Source organism: Micromesistius poutassou, assembly GCF_964030765.1.
Source record: "Micromesistius poutassou genome assembly, chromosome: 6".
NCBI lineage: Eukaryota > Metazoa > Chordata > Actinopteri > Gadiformes > Gadidae > Micromesistius > Micromesistius poutassou.
In genome coordinates this window covers 16,541,379-16,563,134 of record NC_140276.1, presented here as the reverse complement: position 1 = coordinate 16,563,134, position 21,756 = coordinate 16,541,379, and the positions used below count along the sequence as shown (strand labels likewise).

At 42.5% G+C, this 21,756-nt stretch overlaps 2 protein-coding genes across 2 annotated transcripts; one reads left to right on the top strand and one right to left on the bottom strand.

Annotated features, from left to right (window-relative positions):
- Nucleotides 1-203: 203 nt before the first annotated feature.
- Nucleotides 204-7,292, top strand: dnd1 (DND microRNA-mediated repression inhibitor 1; the record flags this gene model as incomplete). Its single annotated transcript, XM_084469621.1, has 4 exons — nt 204-309; nt 4,238-4,563; nt 6,415-6,547; nt 6,811-7,292. 4 exons carry the CDS (start codon nt 204-206, stop codon nt 7,290-7,292), a joined length of 1,047 nt encoding a protein of 348 aa, XP_084325747.1.
- A 1,076-nt stretch (nt 7,293-8,368) lies between these two features.
- hars (histidyl-tRNA synthetase) lies at nt 8,369-21,641 on the bottom strand. The gene is made up of 13 exons (XM_084469429.1): nt 21,455-21,641; nt 18,305-18,394; nt 17,701-17,820; nt 17,523-17,618; nt 17,307-17,432; nt 16,842-16,949; nt 16,657-16,755; nt 15,981-16,074; nt 15,547-15,674; nt 13,656-13,928; nt 13,437-13,547; nt 13,194-13,340; nt 8,369-8,791 (listed from the first exon to the last, which is right to left on the bottom strand). The coding sequence occupies exons 1-13, from the start codon at nt 21,542-21,544 to the stop codon at nt 8,735-8,737; spliced, it is 1,539 nt and encodes a 512-aa protein (XP_084325555.1). The 5' UTR covers nt 21,545-21,641; the 3' UTR covers nt 8,369-8,734.
- Between the last annotated feature and the right edge of the window lie 115 nt (nt 21,642-21,756).

The window sequence follows — 21,756 nt, the reverse complement described above, 5'->3', positions numbered from 1 at the left end:
GTAAACCAAAATTAAGTGGACCGCCTCGATTTTTTTGTAGCTTCGTTTCGACATGGATTTGGTTGTCCTGTAAGCTCTGCTACTTTGTTTAAATTCATGTAGGCCTTTGCTGTTTGTTAATAAAATAGTGCACAGGTGGTTGTCCAATGAGGGGTTAATATTGATCCCCTTGGTAAACACGGATGTTATTAAACTGTCTCCAGATGCTGAACCCCGCACGGCTGCAGGCTCTGGAGACATGGCAGAAGGAGAACCAGGTCACCCTGTCTCAAGTGAACGGGCAGAGGAAGTATGGAGGGCCCCCGGACGGTGAGGATGCCCCAGTGGCTAAACTTCTGTTTACATGGATGGAACATTGTGCGCGTATGACAGAATGCAGTTTATTTAACATATTTAACTAGATTAGTTATTAGTCTGCACGGTTAGGGTTAGCGCGGCTTTTTATGGCCATCTTTTACTGCTTTTATGGTAAGCAAATTGAACATGCTTCATTAGATACCAAAATGTATATCAAAAGGGATATTTAAATATTTTAATATAGGCTGAACAAACGCGCGGCCTCATGGCTCGCCTCCGTTAACTTTGTATCACTTTGTATTGGAGGCATGCTGGACACGTGACTGCGGTCAAGCCAGCCGACACTTAGAGAACGACAGTCAAGCCAGCCGACCCAGCGTATTAGCCATTACGGTAATAGCGTCTCAGAACTTTTTTTTTTTTTTTTTTTAAGCATTCGTCGGGTATGCCTACATACCAATTGACAGTCAATAGAAGCTGTTATCAATTTGAAAGGAAACGCCCTGTTATCATAGCCTAATTCCACTTCAGGGTTAAGTAGCCTACACGACCCCATAGTGTGACCCAGTAAGTTACAAGACATTCTGATATATAGTTTCTAATTAAAAGCCCACCAAAAATTAACATATGAGACATATTACATGATTTGGGATTAGATTTAAAAGGAAACGCACTGTTATCAGACTAATTCCACATTATATATAATGTGGAATTATAGTTATAGTACACAACCCCATAGTCAGTGGTGATTTGAGAGTCTGCCGGCCCTAGGCAAAAATTCCTAGGGGGCCCCTCCAACCAACATTCATCACCATTATGTTATGAATAATTTGACCAAACCAGTATTAAGGCCAGTGTTCATCCATGCATAAAGCATTTATTTTGCAAATGCTGTTTTACATGCCATGGCTAGTGCAAATGATATGTACTCAAATCAAAATACATTGAATATTCACTGAAAAAGACTGAAAAAGAGTCAGTGTTCACATTATTTTGTTAGCACTATATTAATACAAATATTGAACAATACAACTAAAAAAAGATATAAACATATTCTAAAATGCACACATAACTGAGGTGTGAAGTGACTTGGTATTAATTATCTCAAATTAGTTACGGAAATTTAGTACTTTTGAATAGTTTTCTTAGGTAATTAAACCCACCCTTTTACAATTTCAGTGCTCATCAAAACCCTTAAAGGTGCTACATAAGATATTCTGTACATTAATATAACAGCAAACAAACTACAAATGCTGTTTTCTGGCCTTTGCTAGGGCAAATGCTTGCCCTAGCTCAGGGGTGCCCAGCACACTTTCAAAATGACCAGGTCAAAATGATCTACCTACATTAAATAATGCTAAACATATATTTATTTATACATACTGAGTACATACTCTGATGACTTGCACTGAATGGAGTCAGCCAGGGTTTCATAGTCCGGACAGTAGCTGCTGGAAGCTATTCTCAAGCAGACTTCCAAATGACCATCAGTGATGGTGGTACGGTATTTGGACTTACTAATAATCATGTGGGAAAAGGCTGACTGGTATAACTAAGTAGAGCCAAATAATGCAGTCAAGGAGTTTGCACATTTTCTCATGGTTGGATACTTTTCCTTTTGTGAGTAAGTTCCCAAATTGTCCATGTGCCCTGGACTTCAGCTCAATATCAGCTTGTACTGTCAAAACCTCATCCTCCACTGCAGACGTGTTCAGGTGAAACAATGGTGCAATTTTTTTTTTAACACATAAATGTAGCGATTGTAGCTATTGTAGTAGAAATGTAGATTGTATTCTTCTTGTATTCTCACCCCTTGTATTCTTCTGATTGGTCGTAGTGTTATCCAATTGCATGCAGTGATATTTTCAAATGCATGCTTGGTGCCGCCCCTTGAGTTGGGCCATTTTCATTAATCGTTGCCAGACCCTACAGCTTTCTAGATGTGGGTCTGGATTTCCAGGCTATAAAGAGATAGGAGTTAAAACACATTTTCGATAATTGCACCGCCCCTTAGCATACCCCTTAGCATACCCTTAAGTTTGGTTAAGGGTATGCTATATATAAAAACTTGTGACGAGAGGCCTTTTAAAGGTTTTTGATCAAATCCAATATGGCTTCATATATGACGTCATAGGATGTGTTGAACTCAGCTTGGCCCAAGGGTTCCAAAAATACATAGTTTGTGAAAAACGGATAAACAGGTCTAAAGTTAATAACATTAATGCATGTCCAACTTAGACCTGTTGGTGGTGCTAGAGCTCTTGACCTAGAGTTGCCTACACAGTATCACCATTTTTATTACATTATTGGGGTTGTTACATTATCGGGAATTTATTACATTATCAGGTTCTACAACCCTGCAAACTATTATCCAATGAGCATATTTCCAGCACTTAAACACTTTAAATATCAGCCTATACCGTAGTATTCAAGTCCTCCTATCATGATATATGAAAGCGAAGACAAAGACCTGAAACGCATGCGAAAGCCCAACTGGTCCCACGACCAATTGCTACTGAGCTGATTATAAACTTAATACAATAATTCATCTTACAATAAATGATTAGATAGTAATCATAAGTAAGAGTAGTAATATATGATGATTAAAGGGATGTATTACTATTAATACATGAGACAAATAATGATGGTTTAAGGCCCCGTCCACACAGACGATTTTTTTTTTGGTGAAACTGCACAAGTCTTGTGCGTTTGGGCCGACCATCCAGACGGATCCGGTGCCCGAAAACGCACTTTTCTGAAACCACCTCCAAGGGTGGATTCAAATAAAAATGGACCTATGCGGTTTCATGTTAGGATTCGTGTGGACACCTGAAACGCAAACGATGACGTCACCCCACCCCTCGACCCTCTAGCCTATGAGCTCTTAAGCCTGCGGCGTCTCAGAACGACCACAACAATGATGGTGGACTACATGCTTGTGATGATTCTGCAGCAGATAATGTCCCTTGTTGGGTTGCTAGGGCAATATTTAATGTTGCTCCACTACCAAAAGAAGCTAAAAAGGATTACAGACCCATACACCAAATCTATTTAGATCCACCGCAAAGCGCTACCTTCAGACTGTTTGTAAACAGTGCACAGGCTTTATGCGCATGCTCGCCTCTTCTTCTTTTTGCTGGAGTTCTGTAGCAGAAGCAGTGCCCCTTATGGGCCTGAAATGTGTACTACAGCTTTTCTAGAGCTTGGTGCAGTTTCGCAATGAATCCGTCTTTACGGAGATATTCCTGAACCGCATCAAAGGAAAACGGATCGGTTTCGCCTAAGTGATTTATTTATATTAAATAATTAAAGGTACATTTGTAACAATTCTGTGTGTTTTAACCATCACTGATGGTTGCGATATTCCTAAATCGTCAGAATTACAAAGTTGCATTTTCCCTGTTGCTAAATATCAAACACATTTTATCTCCAGACTGATCGGGTTATTCCTGTTTGTTGGGGATGTTATTGCATTCCGCAGTAATTCAACCACAAGTTTGATACCCTCACGATTTTGCCTATATCTCTTTATCAATTCGCAGTCCTCCATTGTCTCAAACATTTTGTCTTGCAGCAGCCATTTACATATTCTTTGTGAATATGTCTTACTGAGTTAAGAGTCCTCTCGGACTTTTAAGCTCTCCTAGACTTAGGTGCTACTTTTAGGCCTAAAATACTTTGTAAATTGCTCTTAGTAAAATAAATTTGAAGTCCTAAATTTAAGACTGACATGCCCATTATTTTTAGGAGTTTCTCCTAAATTTGCCACTTATGACCTACTTTTAGCCCTAAGATTCTTTCCGAATACGGCCCCAGAACACTCAAATTAGAAATCTTACAGAAAGCTAAAAAAGGCGTGAGGTATGTGTGTTTGTTTGGTTCTTACGGCCCCGCCCTTTCCGCACTGACCACTTATCTTAATAAACCCCTTAATGTGTAGAGTGGGATGGGCCGGTCCCGGGCAGCGGCTGTGAGGTGTTCATCAGCCAGTTCCCCCGGGAGACCTACGAGGACCGTCTGATCCCCCTGTTCAGCGCTGTCGGCCCGCTCTGGGAGTTCCGCCTCATGATGAACTTCAGCGGCATGAACCGCGGCTTCGCCTACGCCAAGTACGGGAGCCGCAGCCTGGCCGCCGACGCGGTGCGCCGGCTGCACGGCCACCCGCTGGAGCCTGGGGTGCAGCTCAGCGTCCGCCACAGCACCGAGAAGAGGCAGCTGTGTGTGGGAGAGCTGCCTGTCAGCACCCAGTGGGCGGAGCTGATGCAGGTAGGTCTGCGGAACGACATGTAGGGGAAGGCCTCTTATGGTGTGTTTCCTCTTAAGGTGCAGCTCACGTTTCCACCGCCGACAGTACCCCAGTGTTTCCCACACATAGGCCAATGTGTGGCGCTGCGCCACAGATTGAACAACGAGCGCCACAAATTGATTCCGCTTTTCTTATTTATTTTTACTTGAACGCGATTTTTAAATGTAACTCCGCCAGCCCGTAATCGCGCCTCTCCCCCCCCCCCCCCCCCCGTCAACAAATCCGCCACACGTTGCTACCTGGTCTGTGGGAAACACTGTACCCTTATGGTAGGGCGGGGTTTAAGCCGGCAAGGGCTACAATGTAGGATGTCCAAGAAGGACAGCAAACTTTTTTTCTTCAATAAACATGTCACTTAAGGTATTCATTCCATCCAAATTCAAGTTTTTGACTTGTTTTGAAAATTCACCCAGACCTCTATACATTTTCCCAGTATAGTCAAAGAAAGCCATACAATGGAAATGAAGTTTGACTCCAACTGGAGCAGATATATTTGAGAAGATATACAACATATAATAAAACTAAACTGTAAAAACACAGGTAAAAACTACAATCTGATTGCTAACCTGCCAGTCGCACGCTGAAAGTTACGCGAGACGATATCTTGGCTATCCATTGGTCAATTTGGATGATTGACACCTATCGAGGAGTCGACCGTCAGAGCCAATAGAATCGAGGGACAGTCCCCAAATCCATGTAAAAAAACACCATTCGCCGATCACAAGGAGCCAAAGACCTTGTGGGTGAAGAGAAGTACCCTACCCACTCGTAGCAAAAACAGTTCTTGCTATGTAAAGACTGTAGAGTGTCAGGAATCATTTCAAAGTGACAGTCTTGGATTAGCTGTGTTATGCCCTCAAACACAACTTTTGGTCGCAAAACAATAAAGGTAAGACATAATTTATGGTTATGGCTATTTCATTAATACACAGGATCAGATGTTATAATCCCTTGTGCCAAAATCCAAGGAAAACACATATTCAGAGGCCCCTGTCCAAACCAACCTTACAAGCATGCTGGCTACCAAACAATATGTATATTGTTTGGTTTGTATTACTGTATAAAGTGAAGTTTATTTTTGCTCTTTGGCTGCTAGTTTTAGAGTGATGAGATGTATATCATTGGAATCTGTGGAGCCTCTGCTTTCATGTGGCATATAGTTTGTGTGGGTGGCATGGAGTAGCGACATCACTGGCGGCCAGTATGCGAGTGTGCACGTTGTGCGTCTTTTTGCTACGGAATTGTGTTTTTGTTTAAGTAAAAATGGTTATCATGGGCTTTTAGCCAAGCTTCTTCCCGTTGGGTGGGTATGCACCATGGACATCTTGCAGCGTGGTGGTGCTGTATACAGCGCACGGGCTACAAGTCGGCGCAGCCGGCCCCGGGGCCGCTCGGGCTTAACAGGTTAAAGGAGGACACCTTCACCCTGCTGTACGCTCTGTAGGGGAACGACCTATAGGGGAAGGCCTCTTAAAGGAGGACACCAATAACCTGTTCTCTAGGTTATCGGCTCTCTAGGGGAAACACGCGCTATCGCATGCAACTTTGATTTTGTAATGCAACGTAACTTGTGCTGAACCCGTAGGAAGATTCCTCTCACATGGTGATTAGATGCTATCTTTTATATTGTATGCAATATTCACTTAGCTCTAGGGCAAGCTTTGACAATATAACATTTTTTCTCTATCTTATATGCCACATTTGTTATTGGTCATTATACTGCATACTCAGACCAATGGTTGAATTGTTCCATTTATCTGATGTGACTCGTCATGCAGCGGCTCAGTGTTCATGTTGTTGCTCTCAACCAGGTGCTGAGGAGTCTGAGCGACGGTGTGGAAGGTTTATCCCTGAAGTCGGGGCCGGACATCAACGGCGTGTCTGCTTTGGTGGTCTATGTGTCCCACCATGCAGCCTCCATGGCCAAGAAAGTTCTTGGAGAAGGTGTGTAGCTCAGTGGGTCAACCCTGTATTCCAGAAGTTAACGGTGTTCTAATATTGGAACATTATCGTTGTCATTTATCAGTCAAATGGTGTTTACTTCCTGTATGAAGTAAATTAAATCCAATCATAGGCACATGCCTAGAGCCTAAATAAGGGGACAAAATGAGGGGGCGATAACGCAATGCTTAAGGCAGACCTGAGCATTAAGCAGCATTTAGGGTCTTGGTATAGCGGCCTTTCTCAACATGTCATGTCCTCTCCAGGTTTCAAGAAGCTTTTCTCCCTGAGGGTCTCTGTCAAGTGGCAGCAGTTCCATCCCAAGGTCAAGAGCCTCGCGGGTCGAGAGCTGCCCCCGCGCCTTCGCCCCCCCCCGCCCCCCACAGAAACCTTCAACAAAGCACCGGGGGCCCCCGTCTCTCCGCCCCCCTCTCCCGCCCCGGTCGGGACGCCCCTGCTCCCCCAGAAGGCCCCGTGCCCCCTCTCCATGCTCCAGCAGTTGTGCGGCGCCGCACCCGTCATGAACCTGGAGTTTACCAGCGCGGCGCTGGGCGGGCATCGGGGCACCATCTGTGTCTCCTACGAGGTGCGTCTGCCCGGCCTGCCCCGCCCCCTCAGCGGCTCGCTGACCACCCGGCTGAGCATCAGTGCCGTGGACACGATGCGAGAGGTGCGCCAGCTGGTGGCCGGGCAGGTCCTCGCAGCCGTCCACCCGGGCATGGTAGGCCTATCCACCCGGGCTTGGTAAACCTGGACGTGTTTAACACTTCCCTGGAACATCGCAGGGCGTTACCCTTTTATTTATGTTTGAAGACACTGTTTGGTTTATGTTATGCATGTTTTTATTGATTTTGAATGTTGCAATCTTGCATGCTTTTTATTGTTTTTTTTGTTCCTAATATTAATCAAAATAAGCTGGTGCTTGTCATTGTAGAAGAGTATGCAGTGTGGAGTTGTACAGAGATGGAGCTATTGGGAGGTTATATTATGAAAGTGTTTCTTTATTCTGCACCATGGAATGGCATGTTGGAAATGTTTGTTCGATCTTACATGATTAAATGACTTGCCTACCATCCTTGTTAGTGTTACACTGCTAGTTAATATGTATTTTATATAGGATATACGATAAACCTTTATTGAATTGCTCGAAGGGAAACTAGATTACAAAAAAAACATGACAGCAGCAAGATGGGTTTAGGGATGCAAATGACAACCCAGGTAGTGACTATCACACTGGCTAATGGTTCAATGGACAAACGTGTATTTTGCGTAATTATGGGCTGTGGTATAGCTACACCCGTTTGTCCCTTCCACGGGTTATTTTAAGTGATTCATTTCACTATCAAGGAGCTTGTTGGCCAACATGCAGCTGAATTGTATTAAAAGCCTTCTGCCAGTCAACTTAGTAGCAGGCTGTGTGCAGCATGAGGTTTAGGTTGTCCACTACACTAACCTGAAGTGCCAAATGGGTCTTTAAAAAAGTACTGTGGAGGTCAAGTCATGTGTCGTTCCTCAGGACACTGATCAATCACTGGTTCAGCCACATTGAAGCCTTGCAAGATGGATCTTCATGGTTGTGAATCCAGCTGTCCTGCAAGGTAACTCCTACTCCCTTCCTATGGGTGGGCTGATGTCGGTAAAGGTGTGCCGACGAAAGCTCTGCACGTTTTCCACCACAGATCTTTGGGAGAACTGAATGCACTCCCAACAGTTTCACTCCTGAAAGTCCTTAGTCATCACAAGCCTGTGATGCCACTCTACTGGTGGATTGCTCACATCAGATGAACTCACAGCAACACATTCGGTTTCATACAGGACACCAGGCATATTTTAGACCACTTTATTTTTTGATATACTTAAATGATTTTTATTGATCAGTTATAAGCCATGTTTAACAAGGTTCCACAACAGATATATCAGCCAGTCGTGTCACTGCGATATGGCGAGCCTGCTTTATGTCAGTGTTTGAAAGGAGATTTTTAGACTGAACTAAAAACACGTTTGGTTTACTTTAAAATGAAATGGCTTCATTATTTAAGTAAACCTGTTTTAGCAACTGACTTCTGTAAAGGGGTACAATGAGGATTATGTATGAGAGCTGCATCAGCTTCAGCTCATCGACGGGAAGCAGGGCCGGTGGCATCTCATGTGGGATTAGCGGGAGGCTGTTCCAAGAGGGCAGAGAGGGTTTTAAACCTTGGTCTTCTTCCTGATCTCTTCTATGAGGTCCGCTCGAGAGACGTCAACCTGCAGAGAGAAAGTCATGCTCATCAGCCAAACGCTTTCATCAGAAAGAGGCCTCATGTCCATGTCAGGCACGGCTGGGTTCCATAGCGTCTAGGCCCTCAAACTGCCTCTAAACCACCTCATCACCTTATATGGTTCAAGATGTACTGAAATGCTACTAACCCCATCTAAACTAATTTGATTTTCTTCCATTTATTTTCCTGCAATCTGGCAGTATAGTGGCAGACTTATTCATGAAGAATTAAGTAATGGAATTGTTCACATCTTATTTTTGCAGCCTCCCACTCGGACAGAGATGGGATGGTTAGCAGGAGAATCGCAGAAAGGTCTGCCTCATTTGAAGATGTTTTAACTTTAGGCAGCATGAAGTGCTTCTCTGAGCTTTAAGCGCTCGGTTGAGTTCGTACTCGGGGGCAGCAGTGCTGATGCTAGGCCCATAAGGCATGGCTGGCGATACTGACTGAGCTCTTTTGGAGCTTATAGACATTAGGGATGTTAATGACTCATTTTGTGAGTCGACGTGTTGTCGACTCTCAAAATCTATCGTTTTGTCCCGTTTTTGGCCCGTAGCAGTTGCGGAGCTCAAAGGATCTGTGCTTTCCTTTAAGACAGCAGCCCCCCCGTCATATTTCAAAGGTTGCGCTCAGGAGTACACAAATAGTGCATTTTTTATGAAGTTAATAGAAATGATAAACTAAATATCACAGAGCGGGATTGTGAACGTATACAATGTCTCGTCAATTTACAAGCAGTGTAAATGTGTCAGTTGGCCGACTCTTTTTTAATAAGGATATTGATGTTGCGCGCCTCCTCTCATGGTGCTGTCACTGATAGAGATTATATTCATTAATATGCCACGTTAACATTAGCCATGTTTTCTGCAGTGTGCCTCTCTGGCATTGACCGGGTCTGCAGGATCGCACTCTGCACAACCCAATCAGTAAAAAAGTCAACGGTCACGTACGACTCCGTAGTCAACGCTGTCCAATGCTTGGACAGCGGTGGTGCTGGGCCCTGGGGGCGTTCTATCACTACACATCAAAATTTGATTGGCTGATGACACATCAGTCAAATTTATCAAATGGGAGGTGGGAGCTTCAGCGGAAGGCTAGCAATACTTCTAGTGCTGGCCCCGCTGGTCCATGTAGCTGTGAGTTTGATGTGTTGCTCAGCCTTACCAAAAAAACGTTATCCTTCTGGAATTAAATTGTAATGTACTGAAAGAATTATGGAATTAAGATGATCGTTCAGACACATTAATGCAATCTTGAAAAATAATATATATATATTATTTCGATTTGGACAGGGCCAGCAGAGAAGGCCCTGACGGCCCACCACTGATCATACAGGAGGAAATCATACCATATACTGTGCACTAAAAACACTTATGGGCGGCATATCATTTTAGTTGGTTATTTTGAAAACGGAAAGGGGTTACAATGTTTGTGAGAGAGAGAGGATTTTCCGATTTCTATTTTTAGAATCGACATGAGCACGAGTTGAGAATCGATCGTTGAGTCGACACATTGTTGACATCCCTAAAAGACATGAGGCCTTACTTCACTTTGGTGGTTGCAATCATGGTATAGGTTAGCCTGACGTGAAGCCTAAGACATCTACAATAACATTTATTAACATTTCTAAGTACTATAGCACTGATCTACAGTAACATTTACAACTAGAAAATGCATTTCCTGCAGAAAATGCAGTGAGTGCTGTAGTGCAGGTGAGGTTGAAAATATGTTTTTGTAAACCCAGATAGTTTAAAGGGGTAGTTCGGAATTTTGGACATAGGACCTAATTTCCAAGTGAGCCAGTGTGTATCATTCAGTCCTTCTAGTTGCAGAGATCGCTGGTGCTAGGGTAGCACAAGTCAACGGTTTCTGCTAGCCTGCCAATAAAAACAGTCTTACCCACCACAGTACACCTGAGGCAAATAAATTATGCCAGACTATCGATGTAAATGTCTATGTTGCTAGAATAATGTTAGAAATAAAACTACCCTTGCATCGCATTGCATTTTGAGGGACTTGTGTCAGCAGCAGCGTAGCTTATACTTCCCTGTAGTTGGTAGCAGGCTACAGCAGCGGACTGATATCACCAAGGCAACCGGATCTATTATAGTTTATTTACCTGCCGCTGCCATTTCTACAGAAGCAGAGTACAGTGCACAAAGGAATTTTATTAGCCTATTCAACAAACAAGATATGGCCATGTTTGAATGACATACCGATGTGTCTGATTTTGAAGACAATGAGGAATTTGTTGTATCCAACGAACCGTACCTGTACCAGCGGGAATACACTGAAGAACTAAGAGATGGATGCTCAAAGGGCAGAAAGAGAGTGTCTGTAGAGACAGCCCCGCTGGAGCTGCAGTAGAGAACCGGGACAGAACATCGGGAGACTGGTGGTGCCAGTGCAGAAAATGTATATAAATGCCAACAGATGACAAATGTTTTTGCTGCAGGGAGAGGGACTTAGTTGTCCCACAGATTCAAGAACTGGAGCTGGACACTAGTTTTCAAGATGTAGTTGTTTTACAATTTGTAAATGCCAACTGAATCACCATGTTGCCTACTAGGTGTCCCGACTGGAGTGCGCTTCCATTTACTTTCTACTGAATTGGTTACTACACAACTAACTGTAGCAAAGTAAAATTCTGCCGCCGCTGCTGAGAAACTAGTAGTAGAGAGAAACTAGTCTATTTTATTGGCAGGCTAGCAGAAACCGTTGACTTGCGCTAGCCTAGCACCAGCGATCTCTGCAACAAGAAGGAATGAAACGTGTTGAAACGGTCTCCAATGATAAATAAAAACACTGGCTCACTTGGAAATTAGGTCCTATGACAAATTCTGAACTACTCCTTTAAGAGGTAATGAAATGTTGTATGGTGTAAATCAAGTGAAGGGATTTGAAGTCTAAATGGAGTAAACATGACCTTACCCTAATTTGTCCCCATTTTACATAAAAAATGTAAAATGGTTGGAAACAAATAAAGTGAAGAGTTACACAACTAGCCAATGTGATCAAGTTTGAATACATTTGAGAACAAAATTGTCTGTCAGTAACTTGGAAAAGTATGTTGACCTTATTCCTTCCTACATCTAGTTGCTCAAAATAAGCTCACAGAATTATGAGGCTTATACTGTTGGACTCCTTGGATTCTTGACACTTAGTTTGTGTAGATAGCATGACGTTAAAGTTTGTTTAAAGCATTGTTTAAACAAGTAGATGACCACCCGGATATACAGCAATAACCTAGCCTCTAGCCATATAAACCCGCACACAAATGCCCAATATATAACAATCCTATTTCCAATATTTATTAATTCATTTTAGCGACAGTGAAACAAGAAATACTGTAACAGTTTAAGCTTAGCATTGTGTCTTTAGGTTAAATATTGACATTGACACATGTGCTCCGCGATGACCGAAATGGTTAGCTTTTGTGATAGCCACGCTGGTGGCTTTCACGTGATCTGCTCTAGCCCAAGCTAGAGTGTGTGACGTCATCACACTATGCTCAACGGAAGACCAACTGAAAATATACACGCAGGTATGAAATCAAACAGATTCTGAAAAAATTATCAAAGATATTGGAAAAACTTTAGATATAATTGAAGATAGAAGTGTGTTGATTTGTTTAATGTTTGAACAAACGTTAACTGTTAAACAAATTATGAAGTCTGAAGTAGTTTAAGTGTCACAGAATGGGCGGACAGGCTTTGCCGTCCTTCCATTGACTTCCATTGTAAAAATATATTTTAAAAGTAGAATATCTTAAAAAGTTTCTGCGATTCCAAGCTAATCCCAACATTTTAAAATGGAAACGGAATGAAGTCTCTAGGTGAAAATTTGTGGAAGGAGAAGGGTCCCAAAGTTGGTAGAGAATAAGAAAGAAAGAATAAAACCTAAGAAGAACAATAGTTGAGCGCTGCATGCACCTAATAAGTACTATGAAACTGATCTACAGTAACATTTACAATAAGTACTATGACACTGATCATTGTTCTGGTAAACAAGCAGGTGTTTCGAAATTGAGTTATGATTTTGTTTTTCTCTAAATCTCTTGTTGATATATTGCAAAGACTAAATTTACTTAAACCTTGTTTACTAATATAGTTCATCTATTATTAAGGTATACTCATAGTATCAGCCCCTATCTCAATTGACTGAACAGTCAATTTATTACAGCTAATGGACATTGTTCAAAATAATCTTAACCCCAGACCATAATGGAATGCAGATGGATGGATGCAGACCTCACACACACACACACACACACACACACACACACACACACACACACACACACACACACACACACACACACACACACACACACACACACACACACACACACACACACACACACACACACACCCCTCCCTCCCTCTCACCTCCTCTCTTGTTGCAACGGTGCGGAGTTTGACCATGCCATCTTTCAGTTCCTGCTCCCCCAAGATCGCAACCAAAGGGATGCCAGACTCCTCGCAATACTGCAGCTGGCTCAGCAGTTTGGGATTCTTCTTGTACATCGCCTCCGCCTGCACACACACATATTTCAGATACTCACATTCATCTTTTTTTTTTTTTTTACCCTCTGACTGATGAAAACAAAAAGTCTAAATCCCCGTGCATACCTTGATTCCAGCGTTCCACAGCTCTGTCACAAGTCTCAGCCTCTCTTCCAGTAAATTCTTCTGTGCCGAAGCCACCATGACCTGGATTTCTGTGGTGCGCACCTTCTCTGCCTGGGAAAGCCAATGCGTATCGAGTCATGAGGGTTTCCCCACAGCCTAACTACAGCGTTAACCACAGCTATGTAACTACGTGGGACGGTGCTACCGGCCGGTCCTCACCTCCACCTTCTGCTCCATGATGGAGAAGATCCTCTCGACGCCGAAGCTGACGCCCACACAGGGCACCGTCCGGCTTTTGGGGTCGAACATGCCCACGAGGCCGTCGTAGCGCCCGCCGCCCGCCACGCTTCCCACGCTCACGCCCTCCTCTGCTTTGGGGGCGCCCCCCGCCTGCGGTGGCGGCGGCGGCGCGCCCGCCTGGGTGAGCACGGCCTCGTAGATGATGCCCGTGTAGTAGTCCAGCCCCCGGGCCAGGCTCAGGTCGAACACCACCTGGGCGGGGAGAAGAAGTCAGCAGTTGGGTCGTTATGGTGACGCTAATGGAAACGTCCTCATGGTTTTCTCCAGATACCGAGTCACGGTGAGCTCCGGATTCCTGTGTTTAGTCAACAGTTCAGTCTGCGCTGAGTTTACCAGCCACGGGGGGGAGGGATACGTAAACAGCCTCTGCACTTTAACTGCTATACCCTGACCCTCATCCTGCATGGCTGAAGGGAGCAGGTCCGTCCTTATCATAACTGGGTCCCAAGAAAGTTTCCTGACTATATACTGGGGTACCCTGTTCAGCGCTTCAACCTCCGTGTGCTTGTGGCGAGTGGCATCTCTGTGAATACCTTTTATAAAAGATAGTCTCTGCAGAGTATCTGTGGATAGCTATTGTTATTCTAGCGGTTGGCTATTACTATTACTACAGACAGTCTCACCAATGAGCACCACCACATGTGTGTGAGAATGGCCCAGAATTAAAACCCTGGCAGGAAAAGCTAGGGCTTAATTCTCTCATTGAGCAAAAAAGCTGGTGAGTAAGATATAAGAGCTGAAGAAAGTGACACAACTGTTCAATTCTTAAGATGTGTTGACATGTATTATCTGTACGATTTTTGAGACTCTTGTCTTGAGTCAAGATGTGAAACAGAAAAGGTAAATTCAATCTTTTGCTCCCTTTATTATATTTTTCTGAAGTTAAGCACTTTAATTGACATGCACAATTTTCACATTTTATTTATTTTCTCTTATTTTACAATTGTATTCTAAATCTGTGGTCATACATATACTGTATGTTCAGTTCTGTTATGTGACAATTAATATTGTCGAAACGTTTTTGAATCGCACTGAATTAATTTGATTTGACAGTTATTGATTACATGCAGATGTTTATACAACTGCTAGGTTACTTAAATATATATCACACTAAATAGTTATATATCACACTAAATAATTACATTATGATCTTCTATATCTTCTTCCTTCCATTGCTTCAAGAAATGTTCTCTAACTGGATCTCTTGCCATTTTTGTTAAATACCCATGCTATATACCAACAGAAGGACTCCGTTACTAACTTGGTAACGTATTACGTTAGTTAGCCTCTATACCAACAAAATGACTCCATTACTAACCAGGTAATTTATTACATTAGTTAGCCTCTATACCAACAAAATGACTCCATTACTAACCAGGTAATTTATTACATTAGTTAGCCTCTATACCAACAAAATGACTCCATTACTAACCAGGTAACTTATTACATTAGTTAGCCTATACCAACAAAATGACTACATTACTAACCAGGTAACTTATTACATTAGTTAGCCTCTATACCAACAGAAATGTTTGATTGCCCGTAGCCAGCCAGTCTTAAGCAGGCAGGGGCGAATCTAAATGAGCCAAATACCCGAGACAGGACCAAGTCAAAATTTCAGTGTCAACCACTCTATTTCATCCTAGACCAACCAGAAAGGGGGCACAATGTTCAAAATACCGGAATTGTCCTTTAAGTGAACAAATAATCCAATATTGGATCATTCTGACCCGTCCCTAATTCAGAACGATTATTCAACATTTGATGTGAGTGGAGAGTAGCTGTGTTAATGATGGCCTGTCAGTCTCACCTTGTCTGTGACCTGGAAGAGCTCCAGGTAGCTGAAAAGCTGCTTCATGTCGTTGAGCCCTGCGCAGGCCTGCTTACTCTGGGACATCTTCGAGTCCGCAAGTAGGCGCACTGCTAGGTCCATCCCACCTACAACAACACAGAGCAGACACACAAGAGTCAGGAAGTAGTGCATGACGGGACATCAGTAGTAAAGCCTCCATTAATCATTGCAGAACTACAAATCTTACAGGTCAAATAGAATTCTGAAGAATGGATACTAGTCCACTGTGAAACTTTGTACCAAACTGAGCCATACGGATTGCTTCTTCCAGTAAAAGTGACAGACCTCAATGAACAGATACAACCACTGATCCGTTCTAAATCTCCCCCCCAAAAGGGGCAACAGTGAGGCATAATAGAACCACTGACTAATCCAGACGGTAGATGTCTTACCATGCATGCTGACATACTCCCCAATCTTGTCGGCAGCTTCCTCAGACAAACCCTTCTCCTTCACCATCTCGTTCTTCACATCCTCCCAACACATCTAGCAAAGCACAGGTCAAGGCATTCATGAACAGGCAGGGTTACAATAGCAGTGTTTCCTAGAACTGTGTCTCCGTTTGACTTGCGGGCCCACCAGGCCAACAAGGAAATGTTTTGTTAGAATGCCGTCTAGTGGGCAGAACATTTAATAGTGGCTTTGGCCTGCATAAGCCTGTTTAGTATATGCTACACGTGAACCTCCTAAGATGGCGCAATTAGATTTTCTCTTGAATTTCGCTATCTCGGGATATTGGGCAATATCCCATGATTGAGATCTCAAATTCGGGATATTGTATTCACTTTGCCTTCAGCGAATAATTGTTAAGTATACAGTGTATAAATACATGGTAAGTTTTAATAATATGCTACATTTGGAATATAATAAAAATATAAAAAATACTAAGAAATGCAATTTGAATGGAATTATAGAGGAAGATTGACAGCTCAACTTTGTTCATGATGTGCTATGTTTTGCAAAGTTCATTTTCATTGGCTTTCGCCAATGGCGGCATCAGAAAGGACGGAATGGAAATCTATGAAATTGCCGCATTAATAATCCAAGACGGGGAATTCAGTAAAACACCTTGTCCAGTTTGTCAACCGTCGAGCAAATGGTGCGAAACTTGTCGTCCGGGACTCCGCACACGGCAAACATCCCATCCAGTATGCGTCGGTCGTTCACCTGGATTGAAAGGAGACCATCAACGATGTGCTGGGGATTGTAAACCGTGTGGTCATGGGTCGGGGGGGGGGGGGCAGCGACCGCACCTTGATGTGGAAGTCCCCCAGGTCCAGCTCACTGAGGATCTCGCTCACAATCCGCAGGCACTCTGCGTCTGGGATCATGGGGTCGTACTGGCCTGCTATGTCGAAGTCCTATGAAGGAACAACATCAGTCATATGTTTGAGATGTACTTGGCTTTATATCAGAATTCTCCAGAGAGATCGGCTCAATGCAGACCCAAACCACATGTTCACAGCGTCCTTCCTGTGAACACATGATCATGTTGTTCACCTGTAGTAACCAAGTGGAATTGGTATGAGTAAACAGTGTACCCATTCAGTTAAAGATAGCTTCCTCCTCCTATGAAAGATTACAGACGGATAAAACTCAACACAGTTTACACAGAGGGATAATTTCGCTGCTCGTCATGCTGGATGTAATATGGCAACCGTTACTAGCAAACACCACTGAAAACCAAACAGTCCTGGAGTTTACCGAAAGCCACTCACACACTGGTAGAATTCCCTGTAGCGCCCACGGGTCATGGCTGGGTTGTCACGGCGATAAACCTTTGCAATGTGGTAGCGCTTGATGTTGCTGACCTTGTTCATGGCAAGGTAACGAGCAAAGGGTACCTGAGAGAGGACATGTCAAGGACACCATGATATTCAAAAGGAGGTGGGTTAGTTAGTACATAGCCTTCATTTAGATCTCTCTCAGGATACGGTGAGGTCATATCTCAGGGACAGCAGCTCGCCTCCTTGGTCCTTGAGGTCGTAGATAAGCTTGGAGTCTTCTCCATACTTGCCCGTCAAGGTTTCCTGCACAGCATCCCAAGAAACAACCGTTGGCCATCTGATGAAAGGCTGTACTTGTGTATCGTGTTGCCAGTGCCCGTGGTACCTTGAGTTCAAAGACGGGCGTGTCGATGGTTTCAGCCCCGTGGCGTTTGAAGCAACTGACAATGGTGTTTAACACTTTCTCTCTGACAGCCATCTGCTTAGGGTTGTAGTCTCTTGTTCCCTGAGGGACAGGAAGTACAGAACCCATAAGAAACTTAATTCTAAAAAGGCATCTGTTCAATACAAGCCGTCTTAAAATTTTGTGGGTGTGCAACTTAATGCACAAAATATTTGCATTATTTTGGTTATAAGTCATGCTATGGCTTGTGTGTTCCGGCAATGCATTTGTTTTTGGACTATGATATCTTGCCTACTTAACATCTCTCATATCCAATTTGAACCTACTGCCATACTTTATTATTCATTCACTATTTTATAGCCTAAAATGTTTTAGTAAAGCACTAAACTAGTCTCCTGCAGATACAGTGATTGTGTTCAGGGACAGTCTGTTAAATGTTATGTAATTTAAATGCGCAAATACATTATATCAGAAAATTCTATGTTCAGTGAAAAATTGCACATTTAAATGTAAAATGTATACTTAAATGTATGGTTTTGTTAACATTTCTGTTAATTTAAACAAAGTAATGTTTAAATGATCTTACCTTAGGAGTCTTGAGCACAAATTGGTGTTTGCCATCATCACCTCCCAATCGCAACTTCAGCTCCAACAGTTTTGCTACTTCCTCATCAATCTGGAAAACCAGAAAAATCAATGCAGGCATTTGAATTTCCTACATCTCACTGTCAGCGAATTAGGAAAAGAGCGCCGCCCCTTGGAATGGTATTCCTCGTTATTACCTGAGCGACAGTCATCCCAGAAACGGAGCGCAGCGGTCGGATCATTCCAGTGCGAAAAGCCGACAATCCAGATAATGTTCGGATGGTGAAAGATCCCAGTGTATTCATGGTTCATTCAACGGTTAATTAGACAGTAATAAAAATAAAATCGGTAGATAAATTCCCAGATTTCCAGGGATGGAGTTCAACAGAGCATCACAGGTCAAGCATTGTCCATCAGCCAGCCATGTCACCGAGTCATTCAGTCATGGTGCCAATCAGGATAGGAGTTTCACACGACGTTCCAGAAATGTCCAGAAGATAGATGAGAGAGATGATAGTTGAGGTAGGCAAGGACAACGGCGGACGATGCATCAGACCCAGGTTTGGATGATGGAGGTGGTGGTCCAAGGGCCCCCGGCAGGGAGAACAGGAGAACATGTGAGAGCAACCCTAGCACTAGGTGGGGGTCATCACAGTGGGGGGGTGGAACATGAAATGCAGGGTAAATTACCAAGCCACAACCCGTCCCAAGCAACAGGCAGAAATTATTGTCAATAGTATAGAAAGAGTTTAACAGCAAAACAATAAGCTTGTGTGCAAAGAATGAAATCATTGCTCGACAATTCCGAATAAATACAAAGATACAGAGATTTTCAAAACGGCTTGTAACAGCTAATCACACTCACACCTGGTGGCATGTCATGGGACCATTAAAATGTGCAAAGGATGTACTTGGCCTGATGGCTACAAAAGTTTGGGCTAAACTGCTCAATGGTTCAGTATTTTATAATGTTAATAATAATGTTGTTGTTTTATAATGTTTATAATTCAAACATTACTAACCCTAACGTATGAAAGAGGCCATCAATATATAGATTGCATGCTTTACACATTCATCTATAAGAACCAGTACCCATTAGTATTAAATATCTTTAAAGGATTTCATCTAGGCTCGGGCGGTATCAAGTATTATAGGGGTGCCGCTTGTACGCTTTTGCTGCTCAAAAAGTGTGTCAATTTTTCCAGATTTCTTTCGAGCTTTGCTTAAATTTTCCCAGATTAAGCACATAAATAACATCCTTCCAAAATGCACTGCAATTTTCACATACTGTATATAAAATTAGAATTATATGTTAAATCTAAATCTACATTTTTTATCTAAATCCTACATAGAAATGCTGAATGTGAAGCTAAATCACTGTTTAGAAGTGTATCCCACTAGCTTGTGTTGGTCTGTAGAGAGAGATAGATAGACATCTATATGATATATCTAACATGATCTCTCTATCCATCCATCTATCTATCTGATCCATCTATATAGTTATAGACACCTATATGTATAGATATATCTAAACACCTATAATATATCTAAACACCTATAATATATATATATATAGATCATATAGATAGAGATAAAGATGTCTGTTGATGTAAATTATTTGAGTCTATGCTACTTCTGATGACATGTTTCAAGCTAACAACAGTTATGAATGGTTTCTTCTCCACATAGTGGACAACACCATATAAGGTTTTATGAGTTTGTAGATAGGTTAAAGAACTACAACATGGCCACTCTGCCATTTCCGCCAAAACCAAGAGAGACAAGAGGTTTACCTGGGTAAATTAGAACCTATAGGCGTGGCTTATTTACCATTCAGCCCACTTCCAATATAAACTTGTTTGTTTACCAGTGTTCGCCAGATGCTCCATGAACCACCTCCAGAACGCAAGCTTGTTTACCTTGTGTCTCTGTTAGGCCTGGGCAATAAAACAATAAATTATCGTATTGTGATAGACTTTTGATCAATATAGACCATGTTCAATCTATATCGATAAGAGACTGGACCACCGAATCAAGCAGCTGGGTTTGTTACACAAACATGGTTCCTTATTAACAATATTTGAGTGTTTTTCATTGTTGTATCGACATTGGAGTATTTATCAATGAAGAACAGTGGAAGGTGATATTAAGTGTTAAACAGAAGTGTTTAAATCCAGCATGGTAATTCCTATTCTCTTTAGGTCATTCAAATTATCAATAGTTATCGATATCGATCAATATGATCAAGTTATATCGTGATGTCTTTCAGCCATATCGCCCAGGCCTAGTCTCTGTTAGAATAAATAACATGATCATTTACCACTCTCCGAGTCATACCTAGCCCGGGACGACCATACCACAGGATCAAATTCGTTTTTCATATCTATCTATCTATCTATCTATCTATCTATCTATCTATCTATCTATCTATCTTTCTTATCTATCCATCCAGTTATAGACATTGATGTAAAGATATATCTTTACATCAATCAATCCATCTATCTGTCTGTCTATCCAGCTATAAATATATTTCAGGTTAAACTTACTTGCCATATGTGCACATTGGTGGAAACTATCGCTGAATTAAAAAAAAAAAAGTGCACAAGTAAGTCCTACTCTGAGATTTGGACCGACTCTTTGGAAGAAGGGCTCATGTCCCATCTATTTATTATTCTATAGCCCAGACGTATTTAAACAGGGTAGGACTTGTCGAGGTTGACAAATTGCATATTAGACCCACCGCACTGTTTGCCAGACATGGCCTACATGATGACTTCTATCAGCAACTCATATTAGACACAGCATTGTAGGCCACTGTAGGCCATCAGCAGCTCGGCCTTCCTTTCAGTTTCAATATGGACTGGGCCGGTAGGGCGTCATCTTCATCAGTCCTCGCAAATGGAGATATAAAGTGTATATATATATATATATATATATATATATATTTTTTTATTTTTTTTTTTATAAAATTTTTTTAAACAAGTAACGGTCGTAGATGATCAAGTGTGATTATTTCTAATTCATGGTGTTGAAGATAAGATGAACTAACCGTGGTTAGTTCATCTTATCTTCAGTGAGTGGACACTTTAGTATTCTAGCAGACGGTGTCGGGTCGGTAACAGACATGCTGAGTGGAGCCACATGTACTAACCTGATCTTTGCTCGCCTTCTCTGCCTTTAGTCTACGGACGACCTCCCCTTGGACTTTAATGGCCTCTTGAGTCTCTGCTCGGTCCGCCATGTTAATAATGTTAATAATATGATGTCATATGATATAATGTGAATATCACACTACCTCACAAGAAGCCGCAGGAACCGAGTGAAAGACTTCCGGTGTCACACTGTCTTATGTCCCCACCGTGAATCGTGACCGCGGGGGGCGCTGCTGAGCATGTTCTGCAACATGCACGAGCATGTGCACGAGCTCAAAGCTTGTACGGGCACGGGGTCGTT

Bases quoted from the DNA above. Each gene is read 5' to 3' on its own strand.
- hars (XM_084469429.1), bottom strand. From the start codon at position 21,544: ATGGCGGACCGAGCAGAGACTCAAGAGGCCATTAAAGTCCAAGGGGAG. The intron at 18,395-21,454 runs GTTAGTACATGT...CTGGTTTTCCAG, and splicing joins AGAAGGCGAGCAAAGATCAG to ATTGATGAGGAAGTAGCAAA. The intron at 17,619-17,700 runs GTACCACGGGCA...GATGCTGTGCAG, and splicing joins CGCCCGTCTTTGAACTCAAG to GAAACCTTGACGGGCAAGTA.